The sequence below is a fragment of the Colletotrichum lupini genome, chromosome 1 (genome assembly GCF_023278565.1).
Source record: "Colletotrichum lupini chromosome 1, complete sequence".
Taxonomy (NCBI): domain Eukaryota; kingdom Fungi; phylum Ascomycota; class Sordariomycetes; order Glomerellales; family Glomerellaceae; genus Colletotrichum; species Colletotrichum lupini.
The window spans coordinates 5,951,379-5,974,496 of NC_064672.1; the positions used below are offsets into that span (position 1 = coordinate 5,951,379).

Sequence of the window (23,118 nt, forward strand, 5' to 3'; positions counted from 1 at the left end):
AACTACGTTAATTAACGGAACCGCTTAAGTAACTAGTTTTTTACCGTCGCCTTAAGTAGCCTTTTTACTAAATAACTTTTCTACAGCCGGCCCGTAATTAGAAATTAACTAGCTAAATCGGTAAAAGGAATTCCCTATACGATAACTACTTACCTAATTAACTAGCGCGACGAATAGGCTTAATAATACGGTATAAAAGAGCACTATACGATCGAAAAAGGGGATTTCTAAACGTAAATATTCTTACTTAGCAATAAAGGTAACCTTATAGGAGTTATTAAGCTAAGAGATTTACGGTATATAGAAAAGTTTATTATTATGGGGATTTTATAAGTACGCCCTTAAGCCCGCGATTTAAACGACCTCCTCGTAGCTCCCTTAACTACCCCCCGGGTATTACTTAGGAATATAATATAGGGGACGGTTTAACGAGGGAGGAGGGAATTTAGAGGTCCTAATAGTATCGAGTTAAGAGTATTATAGATTTCGGAGATTAACTTAAAAAGAAGGCGGCTACCTTAAAGTAGTCTTACGACCTCTTACTAGAGTTATTATTAGCCTAAAAAAAGGTTAAAAAAACGAGGATCTAAAGAAAAAGAAAAGAATCCTTTAGAGGGCCGCTAAAGGGCTTTTTTTTATATTAGCTTATAGTATAAGATTACTAATTTCGAGAAATCGGTAACTAGTAAAGATCCCGAGACTAATTACTATATCTTATTATAGTAATATAAACGTCTGCCGCTACTATTATTAAAAGGAATTGCTAGAACCTACCTTTTTATATTAGATAAAAAGGAGGATCTTAGTAAGTACGATAGCTAGCGATCTAGAAAGATAGTAGTAATCGTTAGAAATAGTAAAAACGAGAGTAGTAGCGAGATAGTAAGAGGAAGCGGGAATTTTTTAAACCCTAATAAATTCGTTAGGTAGCGAAAGTACGGATTTATTACGACTAGCGCGCGGATTAGATATATCCCTATTAAAGTTAAATATGCTAATAACCGCTAATATAGGTATAAGCTAGGGCACGACCCTTAGCGAGTTAGGGTAAGGAAAGAGAGGGCAAAACCCGATCCTAGATAGAATCCCTATCCCTTATAAGTAAGTAAATATTAACTCGGATTATTAGGAGACGTGGATATATAGAATCGCGGATTAGCTTAACGGCGAGTAAATTAACGTAGTATTAATCTATTTAACTAAGGTCTATAAGAAAAAGGGGCTATAAGGGTAACCCCTATTTTACGAAATTATAGACGACCTTAGCTATTAGCTAGACGAATAGTTCGTAAGCGTAAGCTTAAGAATCGTAAAAGCGGTTAATAGATTCCTCTATAGGCGAGGGGTATTACTAGCGTAATTATAATCGCGAGAACCTTACGAAATCCTAGTAGCGACGATTATAAAAGAGGAATTCGTAATATAGACCTAGGTATAAGTCAATAGGGCGTATAATCGCTTTAATAAATTTAAAAAAAGGGTAAACGACCTAGATTTCCTTCCTATAATTACTAACGGCAATCTATCGTCGCAAAAGGATATATAGAGGTAAAATATAGTACTAAAAGTACGATAATTAATAATTCTGCCTATTTCGATCTATAGCTCGTTGCCGCTACTAATACGAAATTCGGTACTAATCGGCTAGTAAGAAAGGAGGTAGACTACCCGAAGTTACTAATAGTACGTAGCGACGCAGGGATCGTATATAAATACTAAAAATCTAATAGCGAATACGAAGTAGTTTATAGACTTTAAAAAGATCTTTTTAAAAGAGAAATTATACTCTGGGGGGAAGTATAAGGTCTTATAAGAAACCCTAACGATATTTTACGATTATTACGAAAAAGTCGGAATTAGGGAATACTAGTACTATTCGGTAGTTAATATTATACTCATAAGCAAAGCCTTTAATTATTACTACGAAGCGGTGCGTAATCTCGATCGAAACGACTTTCTTAGTATAATTAATATAATCCGAAGCCGCTTCGAGACTTATAATAAGAACCTAGAGCTCCTATCTAAGCTATGAGCGATTTTTTTTATATCTATAACTAGGATAATAGAGGGTAAATCGCGAGTAGAAATCCTTAAAGAGCTTATTAATTAAATTAATAAGTTAGCGAAAACCTAGCTAAATAAGGGGACTAACGAGCGGAAAGTCGGATATTTCTATATTATAGTCTAGCGCGTTCTAGAGGCAAAAATAACTCTATACTAAGTACCCGAAGACTACGAGACGCTCTATTCGAGGCTAAGATTTAGTTTTAATATTAAAGTAAAAATACTACGCTAAACCTACCTCTAGGCGTACGACGGCCCTTATTAATAATATTAGGTCGACCGAACGTATAATAAGAAAGGAAAGGAAGCTAGGTACGGTAATCGCTAGTAGGGAATCCTAGATTCGTTAAATAGGTAAAGATTTAACTCGCGAGCAGGGTAATAGAAAAAGCAGTGTTTTATTTATAAAAAGGATAGATATTAGTTAAGTAACTACTCCGAGGAAGAGCGTGCTAAATCGTACGAATAATATAGAAAATCGAGGGTAGTAAATAATAAAACCAGCCCTTATTAATTTAACTAATTCCTCGTTATATATAAGGGTAGATCCGGGGGCACGGAACCTAGCGAAAGTAACTAATTTAGCGGCCTAAAGCACTCGTACCCTATAAAAGATTTGGAAAATAAGGAAGATCTTACCCCCTATACTAACGAATTAAATTACGATAAAGTCGACGATATTAACTACTCTTTCTTCGCCCCGTTAGCCTCGGGAGGATATACGAGGCTAAACGAATAAAAGGTAGTAGAAGCCTTTAATAAGTAGGCTTTTATTTACGGATAGTAAGGGAAGGTCCCTTAGATAACGGATACGGAGATAGGCGAAAGAACGAATCTAATAGCGCAGAATTCTACTCTTTTAATATCTAAAGAAAAGAGATAGGGTGCTAAGTAATTCTAGGGGTAGCTAGAGGGGTCCTTTTTATACTACTTAGATTACTTAAATACTAAGCTCGTATAAGCATTCTATGCGAACAAAAGGTACGGCCTAGATAATTTCTATAAGATTATCCTAGACACTAGGGTATTATAATAGTTAATAAGAGGAAAAGGGTAATTCTAAGCGCTATAGAAAATCGTACTAGTAATGCTTAATACGTCGATAGTAGGTATTACGAGGATTAGCTTCGGCCTAGGTAAGGAAATCGTCGCCCTAAGTACGGTAGAAATAGAGACGTACTTCGGAACGATAACTTTCTATATCCTACCTATTAATACCCTATTTCTCTTATATTTAAAAGATATAGATCGACTAGGTATTATATTCGATAATACGAGGAACAGAATCTCTAGCCGCAAGTACTTCGAAATAGTCGAACGATAATAGGGGTACGCGTTTATAAGGCTTATTAACAATACGAAGTCGATTAATTACTTAACGGAAAGTAAGCTTAGACAATTATACTAAAGATTTAACTACCTATCGGTCGCGAGGCTATATAACCTCTTAAAGTATTTAGGTAATAATAATATCGAAATAGGGGCGCTAGAGTAGTTAACGAAAGTATATTACTAATACTAAATAAATGCGCAGAGCCTACGTAGATTTAAATTTAAATTGCGTAATAAGCTTAACTTTAATTAGGAAATCGTCGTCGATATTTTCTACTTAAATAGTCGACCGGTCCTATATATAATCGACGAGGCTATATTATTCTAAGCAGGGTAATTCCTACGGGATCTATAAGTAAAAATAGTATAGGTAGCTCTATAAAAAAGCTAGATCGATATATACTAAGGACCGCTAGACGGTATTAGAACCGACGCTAGTACTAGTTTTAAGTTAGTAGAATTTAAGGAAAATATAACGGCCTACGGTATATAGTTAAAAGTCGTGCCCGTCGAAGCGTACTATAGTATTAAAAAGGTAAAAAGGGCGTACTAGTAGTTAAAAAGAGCGTTTAAAATTATTAAAGAGGAAAATCCCGATTCTAACGACGACGAATGCTTCTAAATAGTATTTAAATACTATAACGATACTATAGGGCCTAACGGGCTTATACCGACGTTTTTAGTATTTAGAGTATATTTAAGAACGACCTTAGCCTTGCTACCGTCGCTAGACGTAAGCTAGCGAGCTTAAGTAGTTAAAAAAGTAATACGGGTACTGCGCGAGGTAAGTATAAAAAAGTAAGTTAATAAGGTAATTACTATACGTAATAGGCCCGATATAGGGGTTAATTTAAATATGCCCCTAAATTCGGATATACGAGTATAGCGCGAAATTACTTAATAATGGGCTGGGCTATATAAATTAATTTCCGTCGACGAGCGTTCTTATATAGTCGCGAGAGATCGTAACTAGCTACTCGAAGTATTAATTACGGTAGTTAGACTATATTATATAAATCTTATTAAGGTGATTTTTAGCCTATAAGAAGAAGAAGAGCTAGGGGAAGCTATATAACCCGCGGTAGAGGCATAGGAAATTATCTTTAATAAAATCGTCGTAATAGTACTAATAAACGACGAGGAAAAGGAAATTACTAAAAGGGCACTAATACGTTATAAGAGACTACGACGGTAAGTACTAACGCGGCAATTTATTATTAGTAACGAGGTAATTAATACTTTTTATATAGTAAAAGAGAAAGCCGATTTCGAGCTAGTAATTAAACTACGTAAAGAAGGCGTAATTATAATTACTAAAAAGCCGTATAAGGGATTAGATCTTATTAAAATAGATACTCTGCGCGATCGAGGGGTCTATCGATTTATCCTCTATAATTTAGAAAAGTATATAAGCCTCTATATATTTAAATCGCGAATAGTTCGTAAAATTAAAAGAAAAGGAATACCCTAACCGTATGAGAAGTCTAGATACGTAATTTAGGGGTACGGTAACGTTAAAAAGGCGACGCTACTTATATAATCGCTTACTATATAGCGCTATAGCTAACGATTAATAATAGTACTAATAGTATTATTATAAAAGAAGGAATATGAGATTTAGAGCCGTAATATTACTTAGGTATATACCTAATCGGCCACAGGGCTTATAAAGAAAATCCTAGCCTATCTACTAAAGGAAATAGCTAGTAAGTACCTAGAAAGCACGATTATTAAAATACTTAAGCTACTATATAGGCTTATAGAATCGGGCACCCATTAGTAAGCTACTTATTACGATTTTTATATTAATTAACTATTAATAGTTACCTTTACGTATAACCCGTACTTACTAATCGCGGAGTACGAAGGCGACTAATTTAGGATCGTTAGAATATAGACCGACGATATATTAGGCTTATCTAATATTAATTTTATAAAAAAGGAGGATAAGGAGCTTTAAAAAGCGGGCTTCGTAGCAAAGCTAAAAGAGGTCCTTATAATAAATACCCCCCTAGTATTTAACGGCGGGATTCTTATAATTAAAGGGGAAACCGTTATTTTTTAATAAAAGGGGTAGGGCGAGAAGATTAACCTCGTCGACCTAAACGTAACTAATATTAAAAAGCGGTATAAGGCTAAGCTTGCGCGAGGGGTATATATTATAAGTATTTATTAGCCCGAGGTAATTTTTAATTATATTAAGGTAGTATAAGTTATAAATCTAACCGAACGAAACGTCGAGGTACTTAATAAGCAGCTTAAGTAATAATAAACGAATCTCGATCGAGGTCTCGTCTATTACCTAATCGACCTTATAACTAATAAGCTTTATATCTTCGTTAATAGGTTATTTATAAATAATAATAACCTTACTTCGTAATTAGGGTATATTATTATCCTAGCTAACGAGAGTATAGGCGAGAGCGAATTTACTATATACGGTAATATAATCTATTACTCGTTAACTAAAAATAAGTAGGTAATAAGAAGTATATTAGCGTCGGAGGTTTACGGTATAGTTAACGGCGTTAACCTCTCTTACGCGATTTAATAACGCTAAGGAAGATTACTAATCGAATTAGCCTTCTACCCATTCTAACGGTTATTTATACTAATTCTTACTCGCTATACGAATACCTCGTTAAATTAAGAACGACGAAGGAAAAGAGGCTTATAATCGATATTATAGCCCTTAGGTAATCGTACGAAAGGCGCGAGATACTTAAGATCCGTTAGATTAATAATAAAAATAACCTCGTAGACGCTTTTATAAAAGTAGTACTAAATAAGGGATTAGAGTAATTTATAAGTAGCGGAAAAGTTACTATATAAATAGAGGGATAGGTTATACGAAAAGAATAGAGAAAAAGGAGAAAAGGAGACGACCTAATAAACGGGCCCGAGGTCGAATTATACCTCTAACTATAGCGGTTAAATTAATAAAAAAAAGAGAAAGTTAGTATCGGATTAGAAGTCTAATTTAACCGCGGCATATAGCTAACTACGTAGGGGCTAATTAGGGGCCCTATTTACGATTATCGTAGCTAGCTTAACCTACGGTTAGAACCTCCTTTTTATACCTACGCAGATATTTAAATAGTTTAATTAATCTCTTTGTTAACTACGGTTCGAACTAACTACCCTATAATAGGGATACTAACATAGGCTGACTATTCTCAGCACGGAGATCGCGCTAGTGCTGCAATTTGTTTAGGAAGACGACCTTTGAAGAGGCAGGTTATATTACTTATAAGATTCCCACCCTAAAACTAGAGATTAGGCCAGCTTTTTGCATCGCTGCAAGGCGCATCTGTCCCACAAGTGCCAGCGGCAGTATGAAAATGACGATATCCGTCGAGAGATGTACGGCGGTGTTGACGTAGCTAAATATCAGGTATGCCTTTTCCCTAGGCGTAGGGACATACCCCGGCTTCAGAAAATCTCGCATAACGATTCCGCCGAAGATGAGCAATCCTATGAGTGCTAGGAACATGATACCCAGGAAGATGTCGCAGAACAATATTATGTGAGGCAGAGCGAATGCTCGGCGGAACTGAAGTAAAAACGTTGCTTTAATGAAACCAAAAGATAATTGGTACATAAGAACTGTTGTAACCAAGTACTAAGACCGACGTCAGCCAAAGTCTCGCAGGCTTGGTGCCGACTGTAGATCATGTGTCCTGTTGACTTACACGAGGATTTTGCTGTATCTGATCAAATGTTGATCTCCAAAGGTGCAGCCTAAGACTACCATACACTACATCTGATGAAGAAATTCAGGATCAGTCTATTTGCTGACTGAAATATAGTGAAAATCCAGCAGAGTTTGACTTACTGCATAGTACCATGGCTCCTTGGACAATCGCGAGCATCTTGTATGATAGTGTTAGTTGTCATTTGGGGGACTTCATAGCGGGGCAACCTTGAACTCACCGAAGACCACATGAACACAGAGTCGTCGAGTTGCCATCCTCTCAAGAGGTAACCCCTGATATAAACCCGAATGGCCATAAAAATGGCAATCAATACGATGAACATTGATGTAATACCGATGACTAAAGGCTGCCTCGTATCACTTGGCAAGAATGCTCCTGGCCCAACCACCCCTGACGGTATAGTTGTGTTGCTCATACTGAAGCCCGTGGTCGAGACCAAACGAAGCGAAGTAAAGGACCTGCCAATATCTGTTGGTTTTGTTTGCTCGATATAGGCCGTGTAAAGAGAGTCGTACACATATGTTTTCATGAATCCGATAGCATTCCAGAAAGACCCCTGCGTCGTGAAGTTTCCAGGCTCACACGCGCGCCCGAGTGCTTGCGTATTTGTCAAAATAAGTCGACCCACCCCCTTTTGGCCACCCCCCCCTTTTGGCCACCCCATCAAAACATAGTATCAAAACATCGCCACTAACTATACTTAATTAATTAACTATCTTCTACTACTATAATAATATAGTTATTATTCTCCCTAGGTAATTCGACCCCTGCGAGTCGACTAGGACTAACTAGACGGTTACTAAAGTCCTCCTAAGCTCTCTATATATCCCAGATATTTACGAACCTAGTATTTAGGTTTATTAATATACTCTTCTTTTTCCGCGGCCTTAATCGGTTAACTTTAGCTTTTAAAACTCGAATATAGTACTAAGATATTACTAAATAGTAGGCCTACTCGCTAAATACTTTTTTTACCTTTTTAAATAGTAGTTATTAAGTATTATAGTCTAGACTAAGCTCTATAAATAACTTTAACTAATCGCAAAGCTCGCTAGCCTTCTTAAGTATTAACTAGTTAATAATAGACGCTACTAATACTTAATTAATAGCTTTTTTAGTATTACTAGTTACTTGCCTAGCATTTACGGTCTTTTTAGTTAGTATAATTAGGTTAAGTAGGACTATTAGATTAGTAAGTAGTCTAGCTATATTAGGGGGATATAGTTTAGTTACTTTCTACTTACTTCGTATATTTAATAACGTTAGACTAGCTAAACGAGCTTTTTAATAATAGCTTAAGAAGTACCGCTTTCTAATAATAATAGAATTGTCTACTATATCCTCCTTACTAAGCTCCTTCTTATACTTAGACTTAATAAGTCTAAAGATAGCTATATCTAACGGCTAGAGGATATAGGAAGTATATAGTAATAAAAATAGTAAGTAAACGTTGTTTTTATAGCATTCCTATATAAATTCTATTATTATATAACTCCTATAGCTATCTAGAACTAATAGTTAAGGCTTATTAAGTATACTAAGCCCCCTAAGGGGGGGGGTCTTAGTCTATAATAAGAATACTATTTTTAACTACTTAAGGGTAGTCTTATCGGTCGTCTAGCTATTATTTATTATTATAAACTCCTAACTAGTATAAGGGTTAAGTTTAAGTAGAAACTACTGCTATTATACTAACTTTCCCTTATATATAACTAGTAGTTTAATAGCTTAACTATTAGTAAAGATATACTTAATAATAAATACCTAAGTACGCGAACTAGGCTCTTTTTTTCGTATTATTATAGTCTCTGCTTTGCTTAAAACCAGGCTATTAAATCCCTTGTCCTCTAGGATACTAATCTTATTTATATTATACTTATTAGCCTATTTAATATCGCTAATCTCTAGTATATTAAGTAATTTAAACTATAACTTAATTATATTAGTAATAACCCTATTTAAATACCTCGAATCAATAGTACGACTTCTTTAGACCTTAATTAATAGGTTCCTCCTTAAGAAAGCGTCTATCTATCTCTTCTTAAGAGGATTTATATCCCCCTAAGATCTTAGAACTCGCTTAGCGAATTTTATAAGCTATTTATAAGTTAGTATAACGCCTAGATTATACTAAATACGAACCTATTAGACTAGTTAGTCTTCCTACTATAAAAGAAGCCTCTAGAGGTCTACGAATACTATTACCCTCGTTTAGTAGCCTCTCTTATAGTTACGAAGAGTTAACTTTAGAACTCCGAACTTAATCGAGGCCCGATTAACTAAGAGACCTCTTTTAATAGCCTTAAGAGCCCGAATAACTTTATTTTTAGTATATAAGACTATTATATATCGATAAATAAGTATGTAAAAAAGAATTGCATTTGGACGATTTTTGTAATTGTTGTGGTGGTTTGAAAATCGTGGGTAGGGTTTTAATGCGGTGGCTGGGATGGAGAAATGGGGTGGCCAAAAGGGGGGGGTGGCCAAAAGGGGGTGGGTCGACTTATAGGAAACCGTGAATCAGAAATCAAGAAGAAAGAGGAGATGGGCGTCACTTTTCCTGAACCGAACCCCCCAACTTGAGGACCGGTGCGGTTGAGTCGCTGCTATGTATCGGGCTGGCCGCATTTGGTGGCGGATGTGTCTTGGACTGATGTGGCCGCCGCAAACTGCCGCGTATCTGCAATCCTAACCCGCATGCGGCTTCGGGGACGCCATCTGTACGCCGTCGATCGAGGCAAGCACCAACTATTTGGATTCTCTTCGGTCTATTCCTCGTCAATACCCGAAGACTGTGAAATGGCATGCGCTACTTCTTTGTTACTGATCGTAGCTCTTGCGTAGCGCACCACGTTTCATTCGGCTCTCTATGCGGACCAGGATCTTGACCTTGAGGGCCAATTTTGACGGTGCGCGCTTGTTCTTTTGATGAGTACAATCGCTTACACATGGACTGTGAGACTACTAGCACCACCACCGCCAAGCTATATCATCTTTTCCGTGGCTCCTAGTCAGTCCGGGTAAAGCGGCCACGACCACCTAAGTTGTGAGCTTGGTAGCACAAATATTTACGGGGCAGTCGATTTTATGTACCCAGTTGCCAAAAAAAGTCTCTCAGTATATTACGTGTCTCAACCATATAAGATATGCGTCTAATGCTTTATGATCATCACCCCATGTCGGATGGCACCTTTTAGTATGCCATAGAATGCTAAACCCTTACGCCATGCTTCAAAAGTAACAAATAATCTTCCCGAATAATTCCAGAAATTTTACAGACTAGGCTTAAATCTGCCTCTGATCCGCTCGCCGAACATGTAAAAGACGAGAGGAATGGGGATGAGGGCGACCGAGATGAACGCTAGCAAACTGTTACCCCATCCGATCCCGAGGGCGTTATACATTTCTAAGTATCGGATTAGAAGTCCAATTCGACCGCGGCATATAGCCGACTGCGCAGGGGCTAATTAGGGGCCCTATTTACGATTATCGTAGCTAGCCTAACCTACGGTTAGAACCTCCTTTTTACACCCACGCAGATATTTATATAGTTTAATTAATCTTTTCGTTAACTACGGTTCGAACTAACTACCCTATAATAGGGATACTAATACTAATTAGTAATTAAATTCTACTATCGTAGATCGGTAAGGTATCTTATTACGTAGAAGAGACGACCTCTTAATACCGCACGGGATAGGAGATTCGTACTAATTAACCTTACGAAAGTAAATAAAAAAGGGGGCGATTCTTAAATACCGCACGGAATCGAGTAATCGTAGCCCTTTATTATTTACGAGAGGTCGACGTCTATTACGTTAAACTACGTTAATTAACGGAACCGCTTAAGTAATTAGTTTTTTACTATTGCCTTAAGCAGCCTTTTTACTAAATAACTTTTCTATAGCCGGCCCGTAATTAGAAATTAACTAGCTAAATCGGTAGAAAGAATTCCCTATACGACGACTACTTACTTAATTAACTAGCGCGACGAACGGGCTTAATAATACGGTATAAAAGAGTACTATATAATTAAAAAAGGGGATCTCTAAATATAGACATTTTTACTTAGCGACGAAGGTAACCCTATGGGAGTTATTAAGCTAAGAGATCTATAGTATATAGAAAAGTCTATTACTATAGGGATTTTATAAGTACGCCCTTAAGCCCGCGATCTAAACGACCTCCTCGTAGCTCCCTTAACTACCCCCCGGGTGTTACTTAGGAATATAGTATAGGGGACGGTTTAACGAGGGAGGAGGGGATTTAGAGGTCCTAATAGTATCGAGTTAAGAGTATTACGGATCTCGGAGATTAACCTAAGAAGAAGGTAGCTACCCTAAAGTAGTCCTACGACCTCCCGCTAGAATTATTATTAGCCTAAAAAAAGGCTAAAAAGACGAGGATCTAAGGGAAAAGAAAAGAATCCTCTAAAGGGCTACTAAAGGGCTTCTTTTTATATTAGCTCACGGCGTAAGATTACTAATTTCGAGAAATTAGTAACTAATAAAGATCCCGAGACTAATTACTATATTTTATTACGGTAATATAAACGTCTACTATTACTATTATTAAAAAGAACTATTAGAACCTACCCTTTTATATTAAACGAAAAGGAGGATCTTAGTAAGTACGATAGTTAGTAATCTAGAAGGGTAGTAGTAATCGCTAAAAATAATAAAAACGAGAGTAGTAGCGAGATAGCGAGAGGAAGCGGGAATCTCTTAGACCCTAATAAATTCGTCGGGTAGCGAAAGTACGGATTTATTATAACTAGCGCGCGGATTAGATATATCTTTATTAAAATTAAACACGCTAGCGACCGCTAATATAGGTATAAGCTAGAGCACGACCCTTAGTAAGTTAGGGTAAAAAAAAAAAGGACGAAACCCGATCCTAAATAGAATCCTAATCCCTTATAAATAGGTAAATATTAACCCGGACTATTAGGGGACGTGGATATATAGAATTGCGGATTAGCCTAACGGCGAGCAAATTAACGTAGTATTAATCTATTTAACTAAGGTCTATAAGAAAAAGGGGCTATAGGGGCAACCCCTATTCTACGAGATCGCAAACGACCTTAGTTATTAGCTAGACAAATAGTTCGTAAGCACAAGCCTAGGAATTACGAAAGCGGTTAATAAATTTCTTTATAGGCGAGGGGTACTACTAGCGCAATTATAATCGTAAGAACCTTATAAAATCCTAGTAGCGACGATTATAGAGGAGGAATTCGTAACATAGACCTAAGCACAAGTTAATAGGGCGTATAATTACTTTAACGAATTTAGAAAAAGGGTAAACGACCCAGATTTCTTTTTTATAATTACTAACGGCAATCTATCGTTGTAAAAGGATATATAGAGGCAAAATATAGTACTAGAAGTATAATAATTAACAATTCTACCTATTTCGATCTATAGCTCGTCGCCGCTACTAATACGAAATTCGGTACTAATCGGCTAGTAAAAAAGGAAGTAGACTACCCGAAGTTACTAATAGTACGTAGCGACGCAGGGATCGTATATAAATACCGAAAATCTAGCGGTAAATACGAGGTAGTTCATAGACCTTAAAAAGATCTTCTCAAAAGAGAAATTATACTCTAGGGGGAAGTATAAGGTCTTATAAAAAACCCTAACGATATTTTACGATTATTACAAAAAAGTCGGAATTAGAGAATACTAGTACTATTTAGTAATTAATATCGTACTCGTAAACAAAGCCTCTAATTACTATTATAAAGTAGTGCGTAATCTCGATCAAAACGACTTTCTTAGCATAATTAACGCAATCCGAAGCCGCTTCGAGACCTATAATAAGAACCTAGAGCTCCTATCTAAGCTACGAGCGATTTCTTTCGTATCTATAGCTAAGATAATAGAGGGTAAATCGCGAGTAGAAATCCTTAAAGAGCTTATCGATCGAATTAATAAGCTAGCGAAAACCTAGCTAAATAAGGGGACTAATGAGCAAAAAGTCGGATATTTCTATACCGCAGTCTAGCGCGTTCTAAAAGTAAAAATAACTCTATACTAAGTACCTAAAAATTACGAGACGCTCTACTCGAGGCTAAGATCTAGTTTTAATATTAAAGCGAGAATACTACGCTAAACCTATTTCTAAGTATACGACGGCCCTTACTAGGAGCATTAGGTTAACCGAACGTATAATAAAAAAAGAAAAGAAGCTAAGTACGGTAATCGCTAATAAGGAATCCTAGATTCGTTAAATAAGTAAAGATTTAACTTACGAGCAGGGTAATAGAAGAAGCAGTATTTTATTTATAAAAAGGATAGATATTAGTTAAGCAACTACTCTAAAGAAGAGCGTACTAAATCGTACGAATAATATAGAAAATCGAGGGCAGTAGATAGCAAAACTAGCCCTTATCGATTTAACTAATTCCTCGTTATATATAAGGGTAGATCCGGGGGTACGGAACCTAGCGAAAGTAGCTAATTTGGCGGCCTAAAGCACCCGTACCCCATAGGAGATTTAGAAAATAAAAAAGATCTTACCCCCTATACTAACAAATTAGATTACGACGAAGTTAACGATATTAACTACTCTTTCTTCGCCCCGTTAGCCTCGGGAGGATATACGAGGCTAAATAAATAAAAAGTAGTAAAAGCCCTTAATAAGTAGGCTTTTATTTACGGATAGTAAGAGAAGGTCCCTTAGATAACGGATATAGAGGTAGGTAAAAGGACGAATCTAATAGCGCAGAATTCTACTCTTTTAATATCTAAAGAAAAGAGATAGGGTGCTAAGCAATTCTAGGGGTAGCTAGAGGGGTCCTTTTTATACTACCTAAATTACTTAAATACTAAGCTCGTATAAGCATTCTACGCGAACGAAAAGTACGGCCTAAATAATTTCTATAGGATTATCCTAGACACTAGGGCATCGTAATAGTTAATAAGAGGAAAAGGGTAATTCTAAGTACTATAGAAAATCGCGCTAGTAACGCTTAATACGTCGATAACGGGCATTACGAGGATTAGCTTCGGCCTAAGTAAAGAAATCGTCGCCCTAAGTACGGTAGAAATAGAAACGCACTTCGGAACGATAACTTTCTATATCCTACCCGTTAATACCCCATTTCTCCTATATCTAAAAGATATAGATCGACTAAGTATTATATTTAATAATACGAGGAACAGAATCTCTAGCTATAAGTACTTCGAAATAGTCGAACGACGATAGGGGTACGCGTTTATAAGGCTTATTAACGATACGAAGTCGATTAATTACTTAACGGAAAGTGAGCTTAGACGATTATATTAGAGATTTAGCTACCCGTCGGTCGCGAGGCTATATAACTTCCTAAAGTATTTTAGTAATAATAATATCGAAATAGGGGCGCTAGAGTAGTTAACGAAAGTATGCTACTAATGCTAAATAAATGCGCAGAGCCTACGCAGATTTAAATTCAAATTACGTAATAAGCTTAACTTTAATTAGGAGATCGTCGTTAATATTTTTTACTTAAATAGTCAACCGGTCCTATATATAATCGACGAGGCTATATTATTCTAAGTAGGGCAATTCCTACGGGATTTATAAATAAAAACAGTATAGGTAGCTCTACGAAAAAGCTAGATCGATATATACTAGGGACCGCTAAACGGTATTAGAACCGACGCTAGTACTAGTTTTAAGTTAATAGAATTTAAGGAAAATGCGACGGCCTACGGTATATAGTTAAAAGTCGTGCCCGTTAAAGCGTACTATAGTATTAAAAAGGTAAAAAGGGCGTACTAATAGTTAAAAAGAGCGTTTAAAATTATTAAAAAGGAAAATCCCGATTCTAACGACGACGAATGCCTCTAGATAGTATTTAAATACTATAACGATACTATGGGGCCTAACGGGCTTATACCGACGCTTTTAGTATTTAGAGTATATTTAAGAACGACCTTAGCCTCGCTACCGTCGCTAGACGTAAGCTAGCGAGCTTAAGTAATTAAAAAAGTAATGCGGGTACTACGCAAGGTAAGTATAAGAAGGTAAGTTAATAAAGTAATTACTATACACAATAGGCCCGACATAGGGGTTAATTTAGATATGCCCTTAAATTCGGATTTACGAGTATAGCGCGAAATTACTTAATAATAAGCTAGGCTATATAAATTAATTTCCGTCGACGAGCGTTCTTATATAGTCGCGAGAGATCGTAACTAGCTACTCGAAGTATTAATTACGGTAGTTAGACTATATTATATAGATCCTATCGAGGTAATTTCTAGCTTATAAAAAGAAGAAGAGCTAGGGGAAGCTATATAACCCGCGGTAGAGGTATAGGAAATTATCCTCGACGAAATCGTCGTAATAATACTAATAGACGACGAGGAAGAGGAAATTGCTAAAAGGGCACTAATACGTTATAAGAGACTACGACGGTAAGTACTAACGCGGCAATTTATTATTAGTAACGAGGTAATTAATACCTTTTATATAGTAAAAAAGAAAGCCGATTTCGAGCTAGTAGTTAAACTACGTAAGGAAGGCGTAATTATAATTACTAAAAAGCCGTATAAGGGATTAGATCTTATCGAAGTAAATACTTTGCGCGATCGAGGGGTCTATCGATTTATCCTCTACAATCTAGAAAAGTATATAAACCTCCGTATATTTAAATTACGAATAGTTCGTAAAATTAAAAAAAAAGGAATACCCTAACCGTACGAGAAGTCTAGATACGTAATTTAGGGGTACGGCGACGTTAAAAAGGCGACGCTACTTATATAATCGCCTACTATATAGCGCTATAGCTAACGATTAATAATAGTACTAATAGCATTGCTATAGAAGAAGGGATACGAGATTTAGAGCCGTGATATTACCTAGGCATATACCTAATCGGCCACAGGGCTTATAAGGAAAATCCTAGCCTATTTACTAAAGGAAATAGCTAGTAAGTACCCAGAAGGCACGATTATTAAAATACTTAAGCTACTATATAGGCTCGCAGAATCGGGCACTTATTAGTAGGCTACTTACTACGATTTTTATATTAATTAACTATTAATAGTTACCTCTACGTACGACCCGTGCCTACTAGTCGCGGAGTACGAAAGCGACTAATTTAGGATCGTCGGAATACAGACCGACGATATATTAGGCCTATTTAATATTAACTTTATAAAGAAAGAGGATAAGGAGCTTTAAAAAGCGGGCTTCGTAGCGAAGCTAAAAAAGGTCCTTATAATAAACACCCCCCTAGTATTTAACGGCGGGATTTTTATAATTAAAAGGGAAACCGTCGTTTTTTAATAAAAGGGGTAGGGCGAGAAGATTAACCTCGTCGACCCGAACGTAATTAATATTAAAAAGCGGTATAAGGCTAAGCTTACGTAAGGAGTATATATTACGAGTATTTATTAGCCCGAGGTAACTTTTAACTACGCTAGGGTAGCGTAGGCTATAGATCTAACCGAACGAGACGTCGAGGTACTTAATAAGCGGCTTAAGTAGTAATAAACGAATCTCGATCGAGGTCTCGTCTATTACCTAATCGACCTTATAATTAGTAAGCTCTATGTCTTCGTTAATAGGTTATTTATAAATAATAATAACCTTACTTCGTAATTAGGGTATATTATTATCCTAGCTAACGAGAGTATGGGTAAGAGCGAATTTACTATATACGGTAATATAATTTACTACTTATTAACTAAAAGTAAGCGGGTAATAAGAAGTATACTAGTATTAGAGGTCTATAGTATAATTAACGGCGTTAACCTCTCTTATACGATTTTAACGACGCTAAGGAAGATTACCGATCGAATTAGCCTTTTACCTATTCTAACGGTTATTTATACCGATTCCTACTCGCTATACGAATGCCTCGTTAAATTAGGAACGACGAAGGAAAAGAGGCTTATAATCGATATTATAGCCCTTAGGTAATCGTACGAAAGGCGCGAGATACTCGAGATCTGTTAGATTAATAATAAAAACAACCTCGTAGACGCTTTTATAAAAGTAGTACTAAATAAGGGATTAGAGCAATTCGTAAGTAATAAAAAAGTTACCGTACGAATAAAGGGATAGGTTATACGAAAAGAATAGAGAAAAGGGGGAAAAGGAGACGACTTAGTAAACGGGCCCGAGGTCGAATTATACCTCTAACCGCAGCGGTTAAATCGATAAAAAAAAGAGAAAGTTAGTATCGGATTAGAAGTCTAATTCGACTACGGTATATAGCCGACTACGTAGGGGCTAATTAGGGGCCCTATTTATAATTATCGTAGCTAGCCTAACTTACGGTTAGAACCTCCTTTTTATACCTACGCAGATATTTATATAGTTTAATTAATCTCTTCGTTAACTACGGTTCGAACTAACTACCCTGTAATAGGGATACTAACACTAAGCCTCTAAGAGGAAGGAGCGCACCGGCTAAAGATCGAAGAACAGCTAGCGCGGCAGTGACAGAAGCTGCATATCGGGGGTATGTGTCGAGGAGGTAGTTCTGAATGCACATCTGTTCCTCATGTCAGCCAACACCCTTCCATTCGATACGCATTGGGGACTTACCATTACACCCATAAGTCCAATGGCGAAAATGACAACTCCAAGCATGGGAACGATGAAGTGAACACCCTTATCAGTTGTCCATTCATAGATGAAGAGACCGATTGGGAGAACCACACCGCAAGGCATGGTCAAAACCGGAGTAAGACGGGCCTCGGGTCTGTGAACGAGCCCCTTCTTCTTATTCCTGATGACGATGAAATCGGTGAGCGCACCGAAGGTGCCGACACCAATCATCATACCGATACCGGCAGGAAGGAAAGTGAGACCGATGGTTCCCTCATCGAAGCCGTATTGATCTCTGTAGACGAAGGAGAAGGTTGTGATGAGGAGGTAGAGGATACCGTATGTGATGGCGACGTAGAGAGCCATGAGAGTGACGATCGGTGTGACGAAGAGGAGCTTTATAGGTCGGACGATGGCGTGCTGGAACTTGTGCTTCGTGGTTTGGCCATCATCGAGCTTGCTTCTGAGGTTCGTGTTGCCAGTTTCCTTGCGGAGCCTGGCTACCTTGCGTTCGAGAATGAGAGGGGCGAAGGTCTCCTTCATCATGAACCAAGAAAGAGGAATGAAGATACCACCCTACAGCTTGGTCAGATTTCGTGCACTGCTTAGCTTTCAAATCTCTCGGAGGAATACATACCACAATAGTCACAAGCCAGTACACCCATCTCCATCCAGCAGCCTTGATCAAGTAGCCTCCGGCAACGGGACCAATACAAGGGCCGAGAAGGGGTCCTAAGGCCCAAGCGGACATGGCCCGACCTCTCTGCTCAATTGGCATGATATCTGCAATACTGCCACTTCCGATGGTGACTGGCACCGCACCAGCCAAACCCATAAGGAAACGGAATGCCATCATCATGGCCATGTTTTGTGAGAGGGCCGTGCCGACGGTGAAGATGGTGAAGAGAATGTTGCCGTAGATGTAAAGCCGTGCGCGACCAAAGACCTCACTCATCGGAGCGATAATGAGGGGGCCAAAGGCAAAGCCGAGGATATAAACTGAGACGACGAACGTTGCTACCGTGGCCGAGGTCTCGTGAAATTCAACCATGATTTTGGGAATACCGGGGGCGAACATGGAGGATCCCTGCGAAAAATGTCAGCTTTCAGTCAGCTTAGAAACGCGTTTCCAAGAGAGCTTACAAGTGGTCTGTTGAGGTTAGCTGATGGGCTTCGTCTTTGGGTTCTGGGGTACCTGAGAGGTAGAACTTACGTGACAAAGGTTAACATCGAAATGGTAGCGATATTCAACCACTTTTGCTTCATGGGCCAGTTTTGAGGGTTTTCAGGATCGTCAGGTCCGTCCCAATCGACGACGTTCGGGTCGTGGTGTGCTTCCTTGTCAGCATCTTGTGTGCTTTCTTCTGGCTCCTGGCGAGACTCGGGTCTGATGGTTGCGCCTTCGAGATCCGAGGCGTTGGGGCTGATTCCTTTCTCAACATCCACTTCTCTTTGGGCAGAGTCCGAGGACTTGAGATCCGCCATGGTGTGCTTTGAAATTCCGGTGCTACGCCTGTGTGTTGATAGCACGTCTGAATCGATCGTGTAAGTCGTTTGCTGTGTGTAGGTTTCCGGGAGAATGGTTCGGCGTGGTCGTTATTTGTATGTAGAAACACGAACTTCTTGGCTTGAGCCTCAAGAATAAAGCTGAAAAAATTCAACGGGAAGAAGGTTAATTATATTCGTTGCGGGAGACCTAGAAGCGCATAGTGTCACGTAACAGGGATAGTAATCGCACCTCACAAAGTGCCCGTCACGTGCTGAATCACGTGTCTATCTCAGATATCGTATATATAGACCTTCTCCTTTTGTCTATTTCCACTTTAATAATTAAGCTACTTTTACTATACTCCGTATGCCCATTACTACGTGCCATAACTCGTAACAATTATGAGCCTAGCTCTTAGTTAAGACCCTATACTACGATAACGTACTTATTAATACGATTCCTACGATCTTTTTAAAATAACCAACTTACTCACACCCACTTTAGCCCAAGCTAAACTAACTAGCTACGATAGTTAGATTAAATAGTTTAACGTACTTCGCGCTATAAATAAGGGCATCGGGGTTTAGAAGTACGTCGACCTAGACGCTCTAAATTCCGACGCATTCCTTAACCCCTCTATAGCGCTCACTTCGCCCTTAGAATTCGGACAATTAGTCGCGACCCGTAATAAAAAAGAACTACAAGCTTACTAAGCCCGTTATAAGGCGTTCGAGAACGACTAAAGAAACTAGGAAATCCTTTACTAATAGCTTCTAGATATAATTCCTAGTACGAACCTTTCGACTTCCTCGAGCACGAGCAACTTATAAAACTAAGCCGGGTTTCTTTTTACAAAGCTAGCTATGCTACCTACTTTACGTAGATAAATCTATCCCTATACCGTACCCATAAAGAGGATCTATACGCTCGAGAGTATTTAGAAATAATAGGAGCTCGATGCTAAATACGAGTAACTTATAGCTTACGAACGTAATACTATTAATACGTATATTAAAGTCCTCGCCTAGTAGTTAGTAAAATTAGTTAACGCTATACTATACGAATACGCATTCTAAAAAGCTACTAAGAACGGCGCTAAGTTTAGTATATAGCAAATCGTTAGATATTTAAAGTAGGAATTTGCGCCCCCCGAACTAGTGGTAAGGAATGCGGTTCGAGAGGAATATTAATAAGCCCTTAATAAAGCGAGGACCGGAATTAATCCCTAACGCTAATATAAGGAGTAGTAGTCCGCTTACCTCTAAGCTAAAACGTATAATATTTTAAAAATTAGCAGAGAGATTACCGTACTCAACTTCTTAGTTACAGTTAAGTCTAGACTTAACCCTATATAGGGCTAACGCATATATAAGACCTTTAGCGAATTAATAGCCTTCGGAACGCATACGAGGACCCTTAAGGAGATTGCGTATATATTTAGCTTAGTAACCTAGGACGTATATATTAAACGACTTTTAGGTTAAGGAGGGGCTTACTCTACTTTTACTAGACGCTCTAACTTAGTTAACGACGTAAATAACAAGGGTAACGTTATATGCTCTTATAATTACGTATACCCGTGGCGCCCTACGGCGTGCTAAAAATTAGAATGGGTATTTATAGGCCGAAACGCTAGTAGGTTACTAATGCGAATGCTAAGGAGCTATATAGAGGAAGTCCTCGCTGCTATTAAATTAAGTAAATAGAAATCACTCTACGGTGAGCTTAAGAAAGCTAGTTAGCTAAGGAACGATAGAACCCCTAAGAAACCTAGGTTTCCAAAAGGATCCTCTAATTAACCTATAGCGAGCTTATTAATAAACTAGGACGAGGGCTACGTAGTCGCTATACTTATAAAGAGTTAGGACTTAGAGGTAAACGTAATTTTTAGTACCCCTATAGGTAGCGCTCACCCCCTTTCTTAGAGCACGGTAATAGATAGTTATAGAGTAATATATTTAGTTAACGATAAGAGCCTATTTAAACCCGAGAGTTGCGTATTATTGGGTAATAAAGACTACGTTAAATTAAGAACTATTATACTACCTATTACCGTACGCAGTACTCGTATTATAAAGGGCGTTTTAAACGGACCTAAGGGAAAAGGAACCTGCGATCTAAAGCTCTAGAACGTCGCTTATATCGAGGGATTCTATATTAATATAGTCTTAGAGACTTTGCTAAATAGAAGCGCACTCTAGTACTGCGGTCTAAATTACACTTTACGATAGGGAACGCTTTATAAGAGCACTATTAAAAAGTAGCTTATCTAAAAGAACAATCTAGTCTTCCTCAAATATAAGCTCCTCTAATCCTATCCTTCTTCCGCAAACCTTAAGCGTGTCCTGCAGAGCCTAGTTAGTATTATACTACTAGTTAGCTATAGAAAATTCCGTTACTTATATTAACGTACCCGTGAGAGGTTTAATAGCGCGCTCCTTTAGTACCTTAAAATAGGTTATCTCGGACCTAATACTCTTTATCGATTATTATATAAGACTCGAGGTGTGCGTATTAAACCTCTATTATAAGTTAAGTATGAAGTATATATATTATCCGAAGCTAAGATAGTAGTCTTAAGAGGACTACCCTCGAGAAGAGCCTTATAGCTATAGTACCGTGTATACTAAGATCTCTTCTACTTCGAACTATTTCTTAGTAGACGATAATATATGCTTATAGTTTCTAACGAATATAGTAAGTAGCTCAGGGGGTTCCCTTTGAGGATAAAAATAGAGGAGGAAGTGCTTTTCGTATTATAGAGCCTCGAGGTAGTGATTCGTTATTAAAAAGGGACTTTAATCTACTTCTTTAGAAGTGATAATAAGACCGCTCTCTTAACTATAAACGTTAGACGTGTATATAAGACGTAGTATAGCGAGCTAAGAATCGGAATAGAACTTCTATTTCTATATACGAAGGAACCCGTAGGTAATACTAAAAAAGTAGGTTAACTCGTAATTATTAAAGCTCGTAAGATGCGCCTTTTTGCGTACTTCTCTACGAATCTATAGGACAAAACAGTACTAGCGGCAATTTTTATTTATAATATTACCCCACGGGAGGCTAATAAAGGAGATTCGCTTATTATAATAGAAATTAACTAGTAGAAGCGGTATTAACGCTGGTAGTAGACGGGTTACTAAGTGCGGGATTCTGAACCGGTTACTTTATATCTCGGTGGCCTCTACGCATATAGCTACTAAGCATACCCTCTTTATAGGGATCGTAAGAGGGGTATACGTCAAAAGGAGTTTAAAGTGCTTCCCCGCGGGTATATAGGATACCTAGTTAGATATATACTAAAAACGTATAACTTATATAGGGTCTAGGTACCCGCGCTCGAGTAAGTGTTTATTATAAAGAATATTAAGTTTAACGAAGAAGTCTTTTATAATCCCGCACACGAGGAACAAGCTATCGTGGGCGAGTAAGCAAATCTAGTAATCTAAGAGATATAAGAACTCTTTAATACTAACGATAAGTTAATTCGAGTACTCGGGGAAGTGGATCTAGACTTCGGAAATGCTAGTACTTAAGATAACTCTATAGTCGAGGATAGTATTACTATTAGATTTTTAACTATTTAGGACGCTAAGTAACCGATAGACGTACTCTAGGGTACGGTAAATAAAGCTAAAAAGGCTAATATAGTCTTACTATTATTACTAACCCCTAAGATAACCCCCTTGCGCGAGCTCGGGGGTGGGGGTAAAGAAGGGGATATAGTAACTAGGTTATAAACGGCTCTATATAGTCTATAGTCCTCCCTACGAGCGCTTATATATATTATAGAGGTTCTCGAGCCTTTAATTCTTAATAGCTCTTAGTAAAACGCTAGAGCACGCGGTAGACGAGGTACTAATTGCGAGAAAGTAATTCTTAATACTAAAGTCGACGTTAATAGGGAACCCTTATAACAAACCTCTACTATTATATAAGAATAGAGCTTATAAAAACCGCCTT

General features: G+C 37.8%; 2 protein-coding genes across 2 annotated transcripts; both read right to left on the minus strand.

Moving 5' to 3' along the window:
- Positions 1-6,672: 6,672 nt before the first annotated feature.
- On the minus strand, positions 6,673-7,527 carry CLUP02_01782 (uncharacterized protein; the record flags this gene model as incomplete). The annotated part of the gene is made up of 4 exons (XM_049280819.1): positions 6,673-6,706; positions 6,822-6,966; positions 7,232-7,268; positions 7,330-7,527. The coding sequence occupies 4 exons, from the start codon at positions 7,525-7,527 to the stop codon at positions 6,673-6,675; spliced, it is 414 nt and encodes a 137-aa protein (XP_049136776.1).
- A 9,936-nt stretch (positions 7,528-17,463) lies between these two features.
- Positions 17,464-19,148, minus strand: CLUP02_01783 (major facilitator superfamily transporter; the record flags this gene model as incomplete). Its single annotated transcript, XM_049280820.1, has 5 exons — positions 17,464-17,607; positions 17,661-18,239; positions 18,301-18,750; positions 18,807-18,813; positions 18,877-19,148. 5 exons carry the CDS (start codon positions 19,146-19,148, stop codon positions 17,464-17,466), a joined length of 1,452 nt encoding a protein of 483 aa, XP_049136777.1.
- Between the last annotated feature and the right edge of the window lie 3,970 nt (positions 19,149-23,118).